Source organism: Pholis gunnellus (assembly GCF_910591455.1).
Source record: "Pholis gunnellus genome assembly, chromosome: 21".
Classification (NCBI taxonomy): domain Eukaryota; kingdom Metazoa; phylum Chordata; class Actinopteri; order Perciformes; family Pholidae; genus Pholis; species Pholis gunnellus.
This window is the reverse complement of record NC_136548.1, coordinates 2,694,728-2,716,423: the sequence shown is the minus strand read 5'-3', so window position 1 is coordinate 2,716,423 and position 21,696 is coordinate 2,694,728. Positions and strand designations below refer to the sequence as shown.

Genomic DNA, 21,696 nt, shown 5'->3' with positions numbered 1-21,696 from the left:
TAGACTAACGTGGACCAGACACATCAAGAGGACATTATCAGATGAGTTCATATGTGGGGCAGAAGCACTATATCCTGCATTAATACCTTCACTGGGGAGGGAGCTGGTGGGTTTGTCCTCACTCTTAGTTTGTTCTGTGCTGTTGGATGCCTTGTCTTTGGGCACCAGGTCCAGTGGGACGGCCAGCGAGCCTCCACAGATGGCTAGCTGAAACAGAGCCTTTGCCAGCCGGTTACCCGACACCTGCAGGAGGAAGTTCTGGATGTGCTGGATTGGAAATTAAACAAAGGTATGTGTCACAGACATGGTAATCATTGACATGACATTACAAATGACTTTTGAGAAGAATATCACGTCTGACCCACTAGAAGTGTGTAGCGGTGTCTGTATTTCTGTATTTTCTCTTTTCTTATTATTTAGCTATGTTCAAAACTCTTCTAGGTCAGCAAAGACGATTTGGATTTCTCGTGATGGTGTAACCTCCAGACAGGAGGATAAACGAATGGATCATCCATCCATCCATCTTCATGATTATTCAAAATGCTAAAAGATCATTTCAGAACATGTACAAGTAGACGACTGTCATAAAGAGTTAACCCACAAATCTAATGTCTAGCAGGGTTAAGGGTGACATTTTGTTGTTGAACTGGAGAGGAGCTCTGGAACTCTTTGTTATCCCCTCAAGGCTCATGGTGGGAGGCTTAGCAGAATTAACACCCAGCAGCTTAAAGTAGCAATTTAAGGACACAGAACCAGGGTGTCATAACCAATGAGCTCCCAAAAGGCTCGACACAAAACTCCCACACTGCCACTGAGCCAGCGTGTCTGATGCTGCTGAACAAGCATCGGATAAATTGACAGAACACACCTGTCAGTGCGTAGAACCCACCTTAGCCATCCTGGGACTGAACACCCCCTCTGCGTTTGAGAAGACTGCCAGCGACACCTCGGCTGCCGGCATGGAGGCGTACTTTCTCCTGAGGTCTAGGCTGCCTGTGGAGGAGAAGGAACCTGCTCCTTGCACCGGCTCAAACACGCTCTTTTTTATCTTTCTCAGCCGCTCGTAGGTTTCCTCCTCCAGCTCTTTCTGGATGAGCTCCCTGGCTTGCTCCATGATGGAGTGTTCACATCGACTCACCTTCATCATGGTCTGAAGGGGACAGAGAAGCATTGTTAAACAAGTTTCAAGTTTTATAAGAACAAAGCAGGGTTTATTGAAAGCCCGGCGGCCCGCTGTACCTCAGTGGACTCCCTGTCTGGCTTTAGCATTGGAAAAATGTCTTTATGTTTTTTTTTTAAGCAAAATGTGTTGTAAAAGTATCAAACTCCTTTAAGCAATAACTCAGTGCGCAGGTTATGTGTGTAATGTTTGCGAGTGTGCGATCAAGAGAGCGAGCGCTTGTGTGTGGCAGTGAGAATGAAGTTAGCATGAACACTAAAGCTTTGATCGTAGCAGTGCTGTGTGTGTACAGTTTCGGCTATTTGGTGGTTAATAAATGCAGCAACTCCTTAAGACCCAAGCCAAGTTCCCATGTCTTTCTTGCCACTTGCTGATTAAAGTGACTGTGTGATTTTTTTTGTTATGTAACTGAATAGCAGTACTGCTGTTGAGAGATTTACTCAATCTGATATAATGAAAAGGAAAATAACTGCAGAATAAAAAAAACTAGAGACCATTTTGCTTCAGCCCCGTCCCCACTTCCTACCCCCCCACCCCCCCACCCCCAGCACCCTCACACATCTTCTAACTCTGCATCGCTTTGATCTCAACTACACCCCTTTGATTGTCTCGACTGTATCTAGCACAGTTGAGATACAGTCACGTGACAAAATCTGTCCACAGACATAACACCTCCATGACCACATTTTGTCATGATGACTCACACACAGACTCGTCAGGTGAAATAAGATACCAGTTACACTGTTGTGGTACAATTACATAACTCAGGAGTAAACTGCCCTGGCAGGTTGCAGTAGGTTGTGTGTCTTACCGCGATGGGCAGCCCGATGCTGTGTATCCTGACACCCAGCTCGTAGGGAGAGTCACAGTTGTAGTGGTCGGCCAGATACTTCATAAACTCAGCCAGGTCTACTTTTGGCTTGTTCTGCTGCCTCCTAAACACACGAATTTGCTAAACAATGGAAACAGAGTAGACACATTAGGCAAGAGAATGTAAAGTTCAGACGAGATAGAAATAGGGCTTGACCCGAATTTTCCACCATGCAGAGATAGCTGGCCTGCAAACGCGACTTTGAAGTGGCTCCATCCACACTACTGCACACTGAGGCATGAGGACACGGTCAGAACAGACACTGTATACCTCTGTGAGGTGTAAAAAGAGTGCTTGTGGACTCATCATGGCACACTTGGTTAGAAACGTGTGTGGGGAAAGCCTCAGCGTGTGACTGAGACATTGTGCTGCCTACTAACCCCAGTATGGAACACAGCCCTTTTTTAGACTTCGTTTTGCTATTCTCTGAGTTGTTGGGTATTACTGACTTGGTGCATGTGATGAATAAGATGCTTTCTCAGGTGTATTGATAATAATCAGCATTCAGCACGAAACAGACTGCTCTGTAACATGTTCAGCTCATGTGGCTCAAACATACAGTCTGTGGCTGTAGGATTCCTCCGTTATCAAATTTGATGAATTATGAAACGTAAAAGATCAGAATCAGTTAATGTCAAATCATCTGAAAACATACCTGTGAAACATGGCTCATTGCCTTTTACCAGATCCACATATTCCAGCAGAGAACATTGTTGGTTCAACAGTTAACAGTCCACACACACAAAGGGACTCAGATTATGTGATATAAAACTGTAAAGCTTGAATGCAAAGCTCTAAAAGAGTATAATCTACACTATATTTGTTGGTGAATGTTTAGTACCAGTTTCATCAAATATGAGTCCTACCTTTAGGATGTCAATTGTCTCAATCTGGTTGATATCATCATCCTTAGTGTTACTGTCTATCTTGAACATGCGGTGGATGAGGGGCAGTTTGCAGAGGGGCCCCAGGTTCAGCTCCTCATAATGCTTCTTGTCCTTCAGTCCAGCCAGTGACTGGCCCAGCTCATACAGGGTACAGACGGATGTCACTGCTAGACTAGACTGACAGAAAGAGAGAGAATACTTCAATAGCAACCAAACATCCACCTCAAAACAAGTATTAGTTAACGCATGTGTGCCAACCTCGATGAACATGTTGATCTCTCTCGTGACGTATTGAAGATCTTTTAAAGCCGGAAGCGTCCAGTGTTTGATCCTGCCTGCATCCAAAGAGGGAATCTGCATCAGCCTGCACACCCTGGAGATCACCTGGATACAGCGAGGACAATGAGGAAATGAGATACAGTGCAGTAGTTTGTTTAGCCACTTGAGTAGCAAATAAGTAGATCGGATACGTGAGCTACCTTTTAGTAGCTAATGATAATGATAATGATGAAGAATGATGATGATAATGATGTCTTTTTATTGTCATATACGTTTTTACACATACACGAAAATTGACCTCTGCATTTAACCCATCCCTTATAGGGAGCAGTGGGCTGCTGAAAAGCGCCCGGGGAGCAGTTAGGGGTTAAGTGTCTTGCTCACGGACACTTCGACACATCCCAGTCGAGGATCGAACCGTCGACCCTGCGGTTACCGGACAACCCTCTTAGCCCAGTGTGTCATGGACCTATCTCTGGACCTATCTCTTGGACAAGTGCAGTGACTTCCTTTCTTGTCATCACTATGAAGTTGCCAGGCAACCAACAGAGTCATCAGGATTAAGTTGTATGAGTTGTTGAATGAATTAAACTAGATTAGTTACATTTTAGAAGTGGTGGTGAGCTGATACATTTTTTACCTTTGGACAGAACCAAGGTTGCTGTTTCCTCTTGCTTCTTCCTTATGCTAAGCTAAGCTCGCTCTCGCTTCATATTTAACATACAGACAGAAGAGCGTTAGCAGTCAGTAGATGTGTCCTCTTCCTCCTCACCTTCTCTTTGGTGACCAGCTCTCCCTCTGCGGCGATGTCTCGTATCACATCTTCCATCAGACTGTTGACCGAATCCTGATCCAGGACTCTGCTCCTCCTCCTCCCTGTGAGCTCATCCTCCTCCATGGCCTCTACTGCCCGCATATTAGCACCATGGACCTCTCTCAGCTGGGCATGATGAGCTTCTCTAAAGATGGCAACACTGTCCTCTCTCTTGGTTACATCTCTAATTTTGTTCTTCTTCTCTTTGGTCGAGCTCACGTCTGCCCCCAGCGCTGGGAAGTCAGAGCTAGAGAGGAAGTTGGACACGATGGACTGTTGCAGGTTTTCTGCTTCAGGCTCTCTCGTAAGATCCTGTGCTACTGTGGAAGGATATGTCAAAACATGTTTGTTTTAGAAGTACGGAAGTGACCATCTTTGTTTTAATGCATGAAAGTGAATGTTGTCATGTTTGGCTACCTGCAGTTGACTGCAATACAACAGTCTCGGGATCTGCTGTTGGTTGAGGTTGAGTGGGAAGCTTCTTAGAGCAAGAAGCTTCCCAGCTGTCATACAGAGACATGTACTGTGCTATAGGAAGCTGTGCATCAAACAGCTGAAGATAGCAGGTCTGTAAACGGTCCATTGATGGAGCGCTCAACTGGTACTTGTTAATCACCTGGAACACATAAAGAAACGTTTACTGGCCAGCTGGTTTGCATACAGTACAAAGGTAGACAGTGGCAATTACTTTCCATGCTGTAAATGTCAAGGGTCAGTTTTTAGATGAGTATGTTGAAGACATGCTCAAACATCCACTATATACAAGTTATTAGCTTCATATTTTATTTCTGAAATCTTAATTTTCTGACCTTTTTAAGTATTAACACCTTGCCCCCGGTTCTAGTAATCTGTCTGTCTGACACTTCTAACTGAACTGACTTAAGACATTTAAAGCTTTTGTTTCAAAATGTTCCACGGCACCCACGTTACATTATTAACATTATCAGAAGACCAGTGAATGGTTCTTAGGCATCTTACAGTAGGTGACTGCAGTAAGTAGGTGAATTCTCAAGAGTTTATTTTGATCCAGTCCTACATACTAATACTTACTACTTAGAGCACCAAATGTGTATTAATCTGCGACTGAAAATAGGCCCGAACAAATACACAGCTTCCTACAGAGTAATGTTTTCCAAAACTAGTGCCCAGCTGTTTGGGATATTAATGAGCATTTTTAACAATTTCAACTATATATTATTGACCCTTTCAAAGACTTAAAGGTTTTTGGTTGTGGGGTTTCCATTTGGATTGCGACTTTGACTTGCTAACAAGCTAGCGCCAGCCTCAGTAGCATCTTGGACTGTTATTAACCCCATGTCTAGCCAATGTGAAATGTCAACTTTTTAGTAACACATTCGGATGAAACATGAGCTGTCCGGGTCATTACTAGCTAAGGTTAAATGAGTGCTATTGCATTATTGTTGCCTTCATGTCAAATGTGCTCAGATATACATTAGAAACCAATGCTAACAGAGTAAAAAACCTGACAGAAAAATACTCTGTGGTGCATATATTTGTCTTCATAACTGACCTCTATGACCCTCTGGTACAGCTGCTGCTGGGTCAACTTCTCCGCTGGCTTGGACGCAGTTAAGAGTGGGTTAACCGGGAGACAGTGGGTGGAGAATAAAGAGTTGGTGGGAGGCACACAATAAGGGCTGGCATCCACCTGAGGCACTGTAGCACTTGGGGTAGCGCTAGTCTTCCCAATAAGTGTTTCAGTTCTCTGTGGTGTTGCGGGCCTGATGTCCTCGGTGGCTTTTGCTGGCTTCCCAGCTACAGGCTGATCTGGAGGCTGGTGGATCTTATGGAACACCACTTCCTCCCTCACAACTAGATCTCCTTCTAAAGATGCTACCAGGCAGGAAATCGTTTTGAAGCCCAGAGAGGCTAAGACCAGGTTTCTGCAGTATTTCTGGCTGTAGACTATAGCCACCATCTTCAGAGGAATCCCATCTGGATGTTTTGTCATCATGGCCACAACATTTTCCAGAACCTTCTCAATCTTCTCTTCTGTAGCTTTTGCTGATGCCCCAGCTCCAGCGCCAGCACAGCTATCACGATGATGGTACTTAGAAAACACCAGTTCCCCCTCTACAACCAGATACCTGTCCAGAGAGGCTACCAAGCTAGCCATGGAGTCGAAGCCCAATGAGGATAAAGTCAGGTTCTTGTGGTATGTCTGGCTGTAGGTTACAGAGAGATTTTTCAGGGTGATCCCAGCCGAGTGCTGCTTCACCATGGCCACTATATCTTCCAGAACCCTCTCCATAATCTTGCTGTCTTCTGTAGCTTTTGTCGATGCCCCGGCTCCAGCTCGCCTTGAACGGCAGTGGGTCTTGTGACGAACCAGTTCACCCTCCACAACCAGATCCCTGTCCAGAGAGGCCACCAAGCTAGCCATGGAGTCGAAGCCCAGGGAGGTTAAAGTCAGGTTCTTGTGGTATGTCTGGCTGTAGGTTACAGAGAGCTTTTTCAGGGTGATCCCAGCTGAGTGCTGCTTCACCATGGCCACTATATCTTCCAAAACCCTCTCCATATTCTTGCTGTCTTCTGTAGCTTTTGTCGATGCCCCGGCTCCAGCTCGCCTTGAACGGCAGTGGGTCTTGTGACGAACCAGTTCACCCTCCACAACCAGATCCCTGTCCAGAGAGGCCACCAAGCTAGCCATGGAGTCGAAGCCCAGGGAGGTTAAAGTCAGGTTCTTGTGGTATGTCTGGCTGTAGAACACAGCCAACTTTCTAAGGGGGATCCCAGCTGGGTGCTCCTTCACCATGGCCACTATATTCTTCAGAACCTTCTCCATTTTGAGTGATGCTATCAAAGGAGAAAAGAGACCATCAATTACAGATAAACCCTAAAAAGTAGTATACCAGTAGTATGTGCTCTTACTAAGAAGCTCCATGCAATTCATGTGGTTTAAATAGTGTGTTTAAAACACACACAAGTTAAACAGAGAATGATCCTTACTGTCAGAGAGAGAAGAAGAGGGGGCAGATACCTAAACACTGTATATAAATGGGTTAAGTATTGTTTGAAATGTACTGGTGACATTTAGAGTCTAATGTCTGGGCCTATATATCGGCCAATATTAGCATATGCTGTATGCCACCTGATCGGTAAAAATAAATGATGGCACAGCAATGGTAAAGATATGTTTGTAGTAACAGTGGCACCATACCTCCAGCGAGCATTGCCAATTTTGTTTTTCAACGGCAAAATGTCTCACTCAGTACATAGAGTATCTTGGTTTAGGGCAGTCCTCCACCAAAGAATTCTAGTAGACTTCCACTCATTCAATTTGGTCGACTTATCAATAACTTGATATAACCAACAGATCTGTAAAACAAAATATTTCCACAAAAGCACCACTTTAAATGTCCTGTTTATCAGAGATGTGTTCATACATTTCTTGGATATAAGTCCTTCAGCATGAAAAAAGCATTAAGAACATCTGTCCAACTGGAGACATTTTATTGGACTAATACAAAAACAACTTATCAGTCGACTAAGAGAGGACAGCTCTTGGTCACGGTGGATTATATTCCCTTCCAACAGAGGCACACCCAATGAATCATTGTTGTCTGATTATGACTATACAGCTGACAAAACCAGGGTTAAAATCCTTGTATGCGTATGCATACATGGCCAATAAAGCTGATTCTGACTGACATAATGTTTGCATTGATACCATCAAGTTGAACAGGTTTACACTTGCCAACCCATCTATGATACGACCCCAGCTTGTCAAAAATAAAGATAGATCATGGCATGAACATTATATAGGAAATATGAGAATATATAGCTCATGGATAAAAGTCAACAGCAGAAAGTTGCATGTAAAGTAAGAGAGAGATCAGATCTATCTTACCTATAGTTTCAAATGACTAGGTCTGTTGCGCATCGCTCCCAGAGGCTGAACTGCTGTGTTTTAGCCACCAACCTTCTTGTTTTAGCTTTTATACTCCCCCCACCTCCTCCTTTCCTGCTGTGTTTCGTTCTGAGCCAAGCCACAGAGAAATGAAACTGAAAGTAACTGGCAAGCTCATTCAAGTCAATGGCTTTTTGTGACCACAGCCACACTCTCATATTCCTGGAAATGGTTATGCCTCATCTCACAGGCAAAGCAGTAATAAGGGGCAAACATGACGCAGTCCAAAGCAGCAGCATTCTGCCTTTCATGACCTACGGTTAATCTATTTGTCTGAGGCACTAATTCATTTAGGTCTGTTTGTCAAAGGATATCTGCAGAGACACAAACTTATTGATCGGATATTTACCAGAAGACACGGTAATAAAAGCAGGTAAAACTGGTTTGTAAGGGCACATCAATGACAAAATAGAAGGAAAACAATACAAGAGAAGCCTGGGGGGTGATGTGACTGGGGAAGGGAGGGGAAAGAAACTAACTTTGAGTTTCACATTACATGCTTGGACCCAGCTGATTCATCCCAACAGCTGTGTAATAAGCCATGTGTTCAAATACACTGTTACTGCCCAGTCACTTGTGAAAACATATGTGGACCTGAGGAAACAAAACAGACCTTAAGAATGTGACTTTGGCACTTTTAATCCCTAGATAACTGTGTTGTGACAACACAGTCACATGTGAGCACATCTACCACTTCACTTCTTTGGGTAATTGGCTGGTTCCTTCTGTACCACTGAGGAATTCACAGCACAATAGTTACGATAGTAAAGCCACCTTCTTCTTGACGCCACATCCCTAGACTTGTATCTTCTAGCACAGTGTTCTCTTGTATGACATGCACCTCTGACCCACCGTCTCTGAACACTGATTTCATACAATGAGGTAGGTTAACTATTCTGCTTCAAGACAAAATCATGCAGATTTACAAAGATAGTCCACTGAAAACAGCTGTGTGCATTTAAGAAAACCCCATCTAGAAGGACTATGGTTACTGGTAACAGCCACTGACAACATACCGTGTTGTTCAGTTTGAGATGTGGGCATCACATCTCCTCTCTCCTCACAGCGAGGGCTGCAGCTTTCAGCAGGGGAAAAGCACTGCAACTGATAACGAGGACAAGAACACGAGAGAACAGTGATGAGAAGGTGGCTGACAGCAGGCCTCAATCAGTAATGCAACTAATCAGTAAACATATTAGGTCACAAGGTTCAAGAACATGTTGAACTTCCTACAACACAGGCTTGTGACGCTCACTGACCAAGCATAGTTTACTAGCATAGTTTATTTAGTTCTCTCTCACGCTCTCACACTCACACAGACACAGAGCAGGCAGTGATGATTTGGCTTGGCATGTATTATATGCCTGCTGTCTGCATGCTTCCTGGTGAAAAGTCACACACGAAATGTAACTTTAACAATATCACATGTAACGAATGAAGCATTATATATAGCCGTGAAATATTTGATTTGCTCTAAAATAAATGTGGAAAATACAACTCAATTTCCTTCCATTAACAGCTAAGGTGACTAATATATTATAAAATATGGGGAGTTGTGGAAGTTACTATTTTCTGAGAACAGAAAGCGCATGCATCTAAAGAAACAAACGTGACGTTAGTTTCTGTTACCACCAACTATGTTCAAGCAATACTTGTAAAACTCAATAGCAGCAACAATAACTAAAATGGCTGGTTAAGCACGACTGACTATCCAGCTACCTGTTATTGTGCCAGACAATTCCCTTTAGTTGCAGTTGACGAGTGGGCATCTTCGTTTTCATACACCCTGCGTGTCTGTGCTGAAGCAGATGATCATGGCAATGTAGATCCAATGTTTACTGCAGCTAGCGAACCTGCTATGCCAGCTAGCGTTAGCAAATAATACCAGAAGTGTCCTGATGCAATGTAACTCAAAATGAATCCTATTAGTCAATTAATAACGAGTGTTAATAGCCACAGTCTCGCAATGTTAACACAGTTGCAATTAAGTGCAATATGGTCTGAAATGAAGAAGTGAAACTCATAAGATGCTCACTGTCTCACTGGGTTAGCCGGCTACCTAGCTAGCGTGTGCTGCATTCAGGTTCTATGACAAAGATAGTAAATCCGAACTTTCTACTCTAAAAAGACTGTTGATATACACAAATTGCTCAACAATATCATTTACGTCAACCACAAGGAATCGTTTATCCCAGCGTTCTGCTTCTTGATGATTGGAGTTTTGTCTTGTCAGATTGTTCGCGAATATTTAACATCAATAGTAAAGCTGTCACCACCTAATAAACAATATAACGTTAAACGTTATATATATTTGTATTTTTAGTCTGATAGAACAGATAGTTCGCACACAAATATACAAATATCGAGTTCACAGGTTTCAGAGAGATCTTATGAAAAATGAATGTCAGACTGTTTGCCAGGATGTTTACAGAGTTTTAAAAGCCTAGAAAAGACACAAAAGAGAACAAGACATTTGTTTTGTATTCATCATCTTTATCAACATACCATATTACCGTGACATTCAAAACAATATGAATAAGAAACAATTCAACCTCAACTTTCTCAATCTGTCTGTGATTGTTTGGGGCGTTTTGAACAAAACTTAATATCACTCGGTTTCCATTAGACAGCTGGGATTCTCTCTAAACCACTGGCCAATTAAGTTCAAATTTAAACTGTTGAGCTGAACTTGTAACGTCCACGCTGAACATATGGACCTTTATGCTTCATTACAAAGAAAACCAATCAATGTCAAAAAGGAGATATTGGTAAACTGCAGCTTGGGAATCAGAAACTCACTCTTAAGACAAAAATGTATTATGTATGCATGGATGGTAATATAGTAATAAACGCTGTAATAATAAAAGTGATGTCTGAATAAAACATGTTGATGACAATGTTGCAGTTCTTCAACAAAAGGTCCCAAACTGCTTATTCTAGTCAAAGCGAGGTAACCCGTTAGGAATTATCCGCTCAAGAGAACTAATACCTGCTGTCTTTTATATTCTATTTTCCCGGCACTTATGTCTACACATCATCACAAACCTAAAAGTATTTCAATCCCATCAATTCATATTTATATACTTTCGTTGTGTCTCCGTAGACAACACCAAGTAGGGTACTCCAGTTTGTAACACAAGGCTAGTAGTACAATATAGACTATGGCAATGGTAGCCTATGAACCACAAGTAACCCTGGCACCTTCTGAATTCAGGCTTACTTGCGATTCCGAGAGTCTTAAAAATTAGAATGTGAACCAGAGCCTTCAATTATCAAGATCCTCTTCTGTGGAACCAGCTTCCAGTTTCAGTCCAGGGGGCAGACACACTCACCACATTTAAGAGTAGGCTTAAGACTTTCCTCTTTAATAACGCTGACAATTAGGGCTGGCTCAGGTTTATAGTTAGGGCTGGCTCGGGTCTATGGTTAGGGCTGGCTCAGGTCTATGGTTAGGGCTGGCTCAGGTCTATGGTTAGGGCTGGCTCAGGTCTATAGTTAGGGCTGGCTCAGGTTTATAGTTAGGGCTGGCTCAGGTCTATGGTTAGGGCTGGCTCAGGTCTATAGTTAGAGCTAGCTCAGGTCTATAGTTAGGGCTGGCTCAGGTTTATAATTAGGGCTGGCTCAGGTCTATAGTTAGGGCTGGCTCAGGTTTATAGTTAGGGCTGGCTCAGGTCTGTAGTTAGGGCTGGCTCAGGTTTATAATTAGGGCTGGCTCAGGTCTATGGTTAGGGCTGGCTCAGGTTTATAGTTAGGGCTGGCTCAGGTCTATGGTTAGGGCTGGCTCAGGTTTATAGTTAGGGCTGGCTCAGGTTTATAGTTAGGGCTGGCTCAGGTCTATGGTTAGGGCTGGCTCAGGCCTATAATTAGGGCCGGCTCAGGTTTGCCTTGGACCAGCCCCTAGATGTGCTGCTATATGCCGAGATTTCCTAGGATACACTGAGCTCCTCTCTCCTCTTCTGTCTCTCCTTCTGTATGAATTCATGTCCCATTAATGCTCATTACTAACTTCTTTACCGGAGTCAGGTTTCCATATCTGGACTCTGGTCTGCTATGATTAGTCACTTTGCTATTGCCGATACTATTTATGCTTTTGTTATCATTGTTATTCTATTATATCCACTTCTGTTGGTATAGCAGTTGTAATTTTCTCATATGAATAATTTCTGTCAGCATTGAATGTGTTATAACTGATATGTTGTTCATGCTGTACACATGACATATATCACACTTCTGTCCATCCTGATAGAGGGATCCCTCCTCTGTTGCTCTCCTTAAGGTTTCTTCCTATTTTTTCTCTTTCTCCCCTACAATCCTGTTCCTCTGCACTCTCTTAGTATCACACATTCACCTTAGGCAGCACTGTGCTCACCTCCACAACTTGGCATCCTTAGCACATTTGCCATGGTCATGTTGACCTCCACATTTTGCACACCGTTGCTTCCCTTTACATTGTTGTGCTGTGTGTCTCATTCTCTGGGGTTTGAAGTACCTTAATGGTCGCAGATTCTCTCAATTTGTAATTATTCAATTCTATTTTCACCTCAGACACCATAATCTTCTCAAATATAATCCTCGGTCACAACTATCATACATTGCTACTCTCGCAGTACAGTTTGATTGAAACCCGCCCTTTGCTTGTCTCACTCATGGATGTGAACAGAAAAACACGTCATGAGTAATATTTGTATATATTCTACTTCTTATTACCAAATATACATAGATAGATATAGCACATATATAAACTAGAGCGTGATGCAACAAATCTGTGTTGGTTCGGTTTTCTATTTGTAGTCGTGCCCCCTTATTCTAACATTGTATACAAAATCCCCAAAAAAAAAAAAAAGATATTTGGTTTTTACATAACTGTAGAAATGAAAAAAAGATAAATCATTGCAAAAAATACAATTAATAAAATATTATATCTGTAAAAATATGTTAAAAGTATACATATTTAAACAGATGGTCCTTTAGTTTGACAAAATGTAAGCTTCATATATCACCTTTGTCTCAAGGTACTGTCTCATATGAAAAGATAAACTGACATCCATGAGTGTACCATAAAGAACTTTTCAACTGATGTGTCTGCAGCATGTCACATATTTCACCTGGAATAGCTGCTCGTGAGGTTTATGATGCGGTGAGTCTTCAGCCTTTCCACGTAAATATCCACATACTGGGATCCTAACGTGTGTTCCCATTTTATCTACAATTATTATTAATATTGTTATTATTAGTAGTAATCGTCGTAGTAGGAGTAGTAGACTATGGTAGTGCTTGAGTTGACCTCAGCTGCAGTGAAACATCAGGCCAGTGCTGCCACCTGCTGTTATAGTCATACAGAGGCTTTCATTCAGCTCTAATCACTACCAGTACTGTATGTTTGTAGAGGTATCGCATATAAAACCAATGAATTTATATCATTTTTATCATTTCATTGACACATTCCATGTTAACAGTTGAATGCAGTATTATTAGATACTCCACTATCATGAAGTTACTTGAACGTTAACATTAGCCTATTGGTTGAATCAATCAAAAGATCATAAAGTGATTCAAACTAAATACAAAAAGACTCAAAACACATATATATATACATATATATATATATATAGCAGGCTAGGGTGGGGTGGGGTAATTAATAAAAACAGGCAAAAATCAATAATTTCCAGAAAAAGGTCAAGGTTGAGCTTGCAACAGGAAGTGGCTCTGCTAGCTGCCGCTGAATGATGATGACATGTAGTGTAAAGTGAGTGGCCAGAAGACAAATATGAAACCATTTAGTTAGTTGTGAGTCTTAACACATTTGTAAGTCATTTTCCCAAATCTGCCCCCCCCCCCCCCCCCACATGATTTAACTGTGAGTGCAAATATCATTGTAATCCCTAAAAAAGGACATTATTAAAATTTGGTAGAATTTTTGAATAAATAGTTCAGAAGGTAGAGTAATACTTCTACAGCACAGTACGTGAGTATGAGCATTATTTAAAAAGAAAATACATCGCTATATTTATAAATTCTGCATAAAGGGTATACTTTTACTTACTACGTTAGATATTGCATCTCAATGGGATCTTTCTGTTAAATTAAGGTTAAATAAAGGATACATAAAAACCTTTACTTTATGCACTTTTACTTTAAATGTTGACTTTAAATGCATTTCATGTATTCATGAAATCTCTATACTTTTTCCACCACTGGACTTGACTCTCCATCACATCAAATACCAACACAGTGCTGCTGCAGTGTGAAGTGCTGGCAGGAGCCACAAAGACCAAACACTACACTGAACTTAATCCCTGTCCCCATCAACAGTATCATGTTCCCGTGACCCAGGGAAGGTGTAGGAGTGTTTGTGTGTGCGCACACAACCACTGTTCAGCAGGCTGGCAACAAGTAATGGAAAGGCACAATAGGTGTGAGGTGAAACCTGAAGCCCTGGAGACAGACGAAGAGACAGACAGACAGACAGACAGACACCTAAGAATCACATGTGGACCGTAATTCTGCTGGAGCTGTTTGGGACATTAGGGTGCAGTTATGAATTAGTAATGAAGAGCTGACACATTTCCAAATACTCCCCTTGTGCAAGGCTAAAGCAGTGTGGGCCTACTCCTGAAAACACTGCAGCTTTTGAGAAGAGAATGAAGAGCAGAGTAATGGAGGCTATCCACTCCCCAAATACATTTTCCAATCCATTGATTTGATGATTCAAACGTGCCATAACATTGTGTGTTTTAGCAAATCCAAAGCAATTAAAAGTCAACCTATTTCTAAGAAATGGTTCATTTCTTTAGTTTTTTCCTTTGTCTCTTGTGTCTTGTTTGTCTCGTTGTTGAAGCTCCATCACTGTGGTCCGTGTTGTTAAACCTGAGGATTATTCTGGTGTTAAGATTAACAGGGAAAGAAGTTGTGCCACTTACTTGATGTAAAGATCATACAACAGCACATATCACAACTAAATCTGCACACACAACCTCCGACAGTTTGATTCCACTATACTTTTTATATGATGTTTCATAGACTGGAAAATGTTTCTTCCTTTCTCCTCTCACAAACCCATTAATGTCAAATGAGAGCACTCCCTGTAGCTAATGGACCCAGTTTAACTGGTTTCTGTTGAATAGGTTGAGCGACCAATACCACAATCAAACACAATATTTGCAGCATGGACTCATCATGACCAGGTGGTCTGACCAGAAACAGGGTCAGAGTGAGAAGGTGATAGAATGCAGACCATAGTGATATCTGAACTTCTGTATGTACACTGTTAACATTTAATGTTTGAAAGTTAATCAAATTACCACAAAGAGATGTAAAAATAACTGGAAGGGTGCTTTGGCAACTACAGTCATTTGAAAAAATCAACCTATGAATTATAATTATAACCATCAGAGTAAGTAATACATATAAACCGGTACACATAATTAGATTGATAATCATTACAATGTTAAGATCTGAAAAGATTAAAAAAATCTATAACATGATTTGTTTTTATAGTTTTCATAAAAATATTTATTATAACAATATATAATAATATATACAAACATATTTCATATTGTAACCACATGTTCTTACTGAATGTCTTTACAGCAACATTTCAATACAATTTCCCTTTTTATTTTTTGTATTATCTATTTTGTATTTATTTATTTATTATCTTATAATTCATCAAGCTTTGTGGATCATTGGAAATATTGATATAAAGAATAATAAGACTAAATTGGGGATTTCATGGTTTTCTGTAAGTCTTCATAATGTTAAAATATAAAATATGTTGCTAATTTTATAATTAGTTTAAAACACAATTACTCCGCTGTATGGTAGGACACACAATTAAATACTTCAATCTTTACCTTTTTTTACCTCGTGTGAGTAAACTGTCATCCATGTGCTGCTTGATAAATTCTGTTTCCATAGAAACTAGATTTGTTTGGCTTTGAAAAAATGATGACTTTGGCTTTTGTTCAGTGGTAAAGAATCAGAAGTGTGGTACTGCTGCATTTACGGTAAACACAAAAAAATAATTGAATATAGCTTAAAGTAATATTTTTATGAAACAATTTCATTTGAAGGGCCGTAAGGTAATAGAATAAGCTCATTTTATGTTTCTCAACATTGAGACCACATTTTTGGGACATGATCAAAAGTGGTTACTGTTCCTATAAAATGCTTCATACATTTTATTCAATCATAAAATTGTGGTGGTGTGACTTAAAAACACCAATAAACAAATGATCACAAAACATACAAAAAGACCACAGAGAGACACTAAATGACTCACAAGACACAAAACAACTACAAAGATGTGCACTGAACAATTTGTGATTTTGGGTTACACAAAATAAATTGAGTTGAGTTGAATTGAAATTGAATGTAAAATAGCCCTTGGCTACAAAGAGATAAACGACTAAAAAGAGGTCAAAGTCCCGATAGAAATGCAAAACGACTACATAGAGATGCAAAATGATCACAAAGACCACAGCTGTAGATTATATGTAGTTTCAATTTATTGATATTATTTTGACATAGTTGATTTTCATTTGTTGCACTGAATGATAAATAAATCATCTATCTATTATCAATGTACAGTTTGCCAAGAAACAAGCTTTTAGATGAAAGTCTTTTCATATCATTTTACACATGTGCCCCCTCCTTTGAAACCGTGTCCCGGTGTGTTTATCCTTTCCACGTTTGAAGCAAATACACAAACATTCACCAGCCAGATCAAGCATAAGTTAAGAATTCTGACCCTACGGAGAAAGGAACAGAGTTTTATTAAATGAAAATCCTTAACAAGCTTGAATATGTAATGCTTTAAATGAGGAGATCTGCATCTGTAGCCTTGGTTTACATTTTCCAGCACCAGTTGTCAGTAAATGTTTTGCTACAGACGAAGAGGCTGTTAATGTCATTCATGGAGTAACTCCTCCATTGGCACCTCCAGGTTTCCTAGGTACCACAAGATCCAGAACACCAGGCTGAGGAAGATAATGAGGGGTCCCGAGAAGAGGAGGAAAGACCCCGATGAAGAAGAGGACGAGGCCTACTGCATCCAGCAGAACGGCGATGAAGAAAAGCAGCAGGCAGCGGCCCAGATAGCCGGTATAATCCTGAGGAAATGACTGTGCTTACAGGTGCTGCAAACATTCACAGCTTTGGCAGTTTATCTGTATGATATGTGAAACATGTTGGGAGCCTGTGAGTCTGAGATGAGGCTGATGAGGAGGAAGAGTTTCAACACTCAGGTCACATTCTTTTTATGACACTGTCTGACAGGAGCAATATGTTTCGTTAATGATGTCAAGAGAATTTCTGACATCATTGGATGTAAAACAATTGGAACAATAAAAAGTTAGAACCCAGACAAGGAAGAGATGAGAAACGGTCTCTTGCGCAACGTGCATGTGCGTCACTGTGCTCTTATCTAGCACCAAAGTTCATTCAGTCACCTGGATTCAGAAACACCCTCGAACAACAATTACATCAGATTTCATGTAAACTTTATTCCCAGGAAGAAATATTTACATGTCATAAAATGAGCACATTAGAATAGAAATGGACTATGTACATGTTAAAGACCTGATCTTACTCTGTGCACAGCCCCTCTGCCTACTGTGGCTTTTCCCTGATTAAGAAATTGTCTTCTCATACAAAAAATTAAATAAAGTGACTTTAGTTCATAAGCTCAATGTTTTCAGTCTGTTGGAGTCTTTGGAAAGCAGCACCAGGACAGCCGGACATCACCTGTAAGAAGGACAGAAAGGGTTTTTGTGTACTTGTACAGGTTGCAATGAGCAAATTACATTTAAAATATCAATGTAAATGTGAATGGGGGGGGGGGGGGGGGGGTAAGCCGCATGCTCTACTTCCAGAGAAGCAGCCTCCTGGCGGCGGAGAGGACGAGAGTGAGGCCTTTTCTCATTTCTGTCACTTTGGATCTAATCCAATCAAGAAACTGTGATGGATTTTTGGAATGTTTTTGCCAGATCTTACACATTGCACCTTTACAGGCACTGGTGATCGGTTTCCCACTGCTTCCCGTCTTCTGCCACCATAAATAAATATTCAATCAACAGACATGGGAGCAATATTAATCTTCTCATCTAACTCTCTAAAAGAGGCTTATAAGTCTAAATGTTTATTTTACTGACACGTTTCTGCTTCAGGTTTAAGCTGAATACTGCTGTGAAACATTAATACAATCCCACCATCATTACCAGTTTACTGGCTCATGTTAACATTCCAGAACAACATGAACGCAGATAATGTGCAGATAAGGCAATCATCACTGAAACCAGGACCTAATCTCTCTCCATGCAAGCCATGTTCAAATCGGATTGATTAACATGTCCCTTTGTGACTCACAATGTAGAGAGACAGGTGGCTGCTACAAGAGCAATGTTGTCCTTAGGTGGAGGCCTGTGTTCATTGGAGGAATGTCCAGCAATAAAACATCATGTGCTCTTAGTCGGGGTTGAAGCCAGGATTTTAGAAACACAGGAGACCAGTTTCCTCAGTTTCGCCCCACCTGCTAACACATTATTTCGTTTTTTCAACCACACACCCAAAACAACCTGTGTCCCAACTCCATACATACTAGATATCAGCAGGTTTTAAGTACGACAAAATTAAGTATACTGCAAAAACCAAGAAGAAAACCAACACGTTTGATGTTGGTGTGCACTATTCTCCCCCATACACAATGAGTGTAGTGAGACATCTTCAGAAAAACCTTTTAAAACAAACAGATTCAATGTTTGAGAGTTTGGGTCTCCGCATGTCTTTCCCAATGGCATTCTAAAGTCGCCATCTGATTACCATCCTACGGTACACATACTGTATCCTTTCATCATTTGTGTAAAACGACCAAAGTATGTTCATTTCTTCCTGCAAAAATAGTACTGCCTATAAAGTTTAGTTTAAGTATAGAATTGGGACACGGCCATGAATCTTTTTTTTATTTTTATAAAAATGTAAAGACATGTCATTTAGAGTCAGCATTTGAAATGTGTGATTACAGAATGTCAACTCCATCTCAGGACGTTAAAAAACAACACGGACTTGACCTGAGTGGCCTCCATTGTAGCTACAGCCTTGCTCTCAGTGACAGTGAGGAACCAGCCTCAGTGTTCACTCTGCACTGTTTGTTCTTGACCACGTGATTTCACACAATTCCATATCTTAAGATAGCCAGTTTAGATTATATGGGAATCGGGCGTGGGCCCATTAAAGTTAACTATCTGGAACTAGTTGATGGGAGGAGTGTGCATGAAGCAGACTTATATATGATCCCTGCATTAGGTGGCTGAGAGAGGAGGCCTGGCCATACCCACTGCACTCCATTCCACTGGATCAATACGCACTGCTGAGTTCCATTAAAATGCAATTGCACCTTTTGGCCCAAAGGGGGTCTGGCTGGCCACCCAGTTACAAGCAAACTGACGGCTATAATAATGCAGAACTGTGAAGGTGAGCAGGAAGGGTCAGGCTCATTAATTAAAAGCTGCCACGGGCTACTGGAGATCTTTTCACAGCAGCCAGGGAAAGGAAAAAAAATATTAGAGGTATATTCATGAGCAGAGTGAGCAAGCAGGGTCCTGTTTGTGAGAGGGTGCCCGTTCCTCAGGACTGGCTTCATTGTGGGTGTCATCTGACCACTGACAATAATGTGAGACATGTCAGAACGTTGTCTGGGGGGGAGAGCAGAGGGAGGGCCGCCATGCCAACGTGCAAGGATGCCAACAGCAATGATGAAAGAGTTACAGCTGTGGCAGTGAGCAGCTAGTGACAGCAGATTGGCAGACAGGGTGATGGCAGGAGACAGGGTGATGGCAGGGCAATGTGCTGAATATTTATGGATTTCCATGATTGTTTGTTGGTTCCACGGGCCCAGACCTTCAGAGGATCATACATTCTGCAGAGGCTTGCTTTAACTTTTAGACACAGTAACAGGTTAAAGTGTCAGGAGATTGAGTGGGTTAACAGCAGTGAGCAAGTTACAATGACAGCCTGTGGACAGAGAGGATGCTGAGGGGGCCCCGGTTAGGTGATGATGAGGAGGAGAAATACGCACCATCTCTTGTCAGAGAAGCCTCTCTGCTTTGCCATCCGCCGCCTGCAGAGCCACGCCGGAGATCCTCAACACCCCCAGCTCCACGTCTTTGTCAGCTGGAGACCTGCCTTCGGTCCATCCATCAAACCCTCTGTTGTCGTGACCCGACACGGCTCCACTGCTGCAGCCATCTTCCCACGTAATCCGACACGGGGCAACAACACGCACAGTCCCGTTCAACTCCTTCCCCATGCTCTTCTTCTTATTTTCCTCCCGGGCTTCCAGAGGCTTCATGCCGCCTTTGGAGAACCTCTCGGACAGCTTCCTGGCCCACTGCGCAAAGCTGATGTCCAGTGAGCCTGTCCTGTCCTCCGTGTACAGCTGCACGTTCCCCGTGTACCAGAGAACCCACCACATCAGACTAAGGGCAATAACGAGCGAGCCCGTGTAGATGAGGAAATCCCCATAGAAGCGGCCGTCCACGTTCAGGTTGCCGAAAATCCCGACCAGCAGTACAACCAGACCGGCTGCATCAAAAGCAACGGCGAGGAAGAATAGCGGCGCGCAGTTCCCCACGCAGCGGTGGGCCATACCGGAGGAGAGAGGAGCACTCGTTGTTCAGGACGCACATTTCTCCAACTTCCACCTGTGCGGTGTTTACCTGTGAACAGCCCCGCCCATCAGCTACGTCACGGTATCTGGTAACCAGGGGATCTCATACCGACACGCTGCCTTCAGTTGTACGGCGTCAACTCCACCAGTCCACGTTCTACACACTCACTCTTGCGGGATCCGTTCTCTCCGGTTTAGGTGGACACGGTCTTATATGGTTAGACATCTTACACAATATGTAGAAAGCATTAGCAATATATGAAGGGCACACTTTGTCCACACTGAGGTCTTATAGCCAAACCAAGACTTCATTCTCTGTGGGCGGCGACATTAAGCTCAGAACCACGTGTCATCACGTCAGGCTTCAGGTGATAGTTTGTGTCCGGACTGTAAGTTTCGTATTGCTTTCGATAGCCCATCACCATTAACCGGAAACTAACCAAAACTGCATAATGAAATACAAAAAGCACTTTTCCTTTCCCTTTTGGTTAACGCCCATGTTAAATGAACAGGTGGACCATACACACCTATGGACCACCATGTGCCCAGCGGTACGGTCGACATACAGTGACCAGCGTCCTGTAGGAGCTACTGACGGCTACGGGAGGCTGCGTGTGTGTGTGTGTGTGTGTTTGTTCTAAAGCAATGGCGGCACATAAAGAGGTGAACATAGATGCTGCTGAAGCACTTCTCTCAGAACTAGAGTATGTCTTTATTGAAAGAAGAGCAAAGAACGACACTGAAGGCTTTTCTAGATGGAAAACATGTTTTCATTCTTCTCCGACTGGCTTTAGTGAGAGTTTGATTGACAGCTGGTTCATAAGACCCCGCCCCCTTTGAAACAGCTTCTCAGATAGTTTTGAGGTGATTTGACATTTTGTCCAGACATTTCTCAAATGACTGGTGATGCCCTGACTTTTCTCCAAGCACCACCATGACTTTCACATTTAGGGTTTTAAATGTCTTAACAACCTTTGGATGGATTGCCATGAGTTTGATACAGACATTCATGTTCCCCTCAGGATGAATTGTAATAACTTTGATGATCCCTTACCTTTTCATCCAGCGTC

At 42.0% G+C, this 21,696-nt stretch overlaps 2 protein-coding genes across 3 annotated transcripts in view; both read right to left on the bottom strand.

Annotated features, from left to right (window-relative positions):
* Window positions 1-7,953, bottom strand: part of LOC306712820 (uncharacterized protein) — a 50,609-nt gene extending 42,656 nt beyond the window's left edge. For both annotated transcript variants that reach the window (XM_079182241.1, XM_079182242.1), the window contains exons 1-9: window positions 7,903-7,953; window positions 5,563-6,848; window positions 4,449-4,647; window positions 3,990-4,351; window positions 3,197-3,322; window positions 2,918-3,115; window positions 1,992-2,132; window positions 890-1,150; window positions 87-267 (exon numbers count right to left, since the gene is read on the bottom strand). In XM_079182241.1, the coding sequence (XP_079038367.1) occupies window positions 87-267; window positions 890-1,150; window positions 1,992-2,132; window positions 2,918-3,115; window positions 3,197-3,322; window positions 3,990-4,351; window positions 4,449-4,647; window positions 5,563-6,837 (2,743 nt within the window). In that variant the 5' untranslated portion in view covers window positions 6,838-6,848; window positions 7,903-7,953. The remainder of the gene's footprint in view (window positions 1-86; window positions 268-889; window positions 1,151-1,991; window positions 2,133-2,917; window positions 3,116-3,196; window positions 3,323-3,989; window positions 4,352-4,448; window positions 4,648-5,562; window positions 6,849-7,902) is intronic.
* Window positions 7,954-17,445: 9,492 nt separating this feature from the next.
* LOC306713520 (uncharacterized protein) lies at window positions 17,446-20,646 on the bottom strand. The gene is made up of 2 exons (XM_079183243.1): window positions 20,036-20,646; window positions 17,446-17,706 (listed from the first exon to the last, which is right to left on the bottom strand). The coding sequence occupies exon 1, from the start codon at window positions 20,603-20,605 to the stop codon at window positions 20,045-20,047; it is 561 nt and encodes a 186-aa protein (XP_079039369.1). The 5' UTR covers window positions 20,606-20,646; the 3' UTR covers window positions 17,446-17,706; window positions 20,036-20,044.
* Between the last annotated feature and the right edge of the window lie 1,050 nt (window positions 20,647-21,696).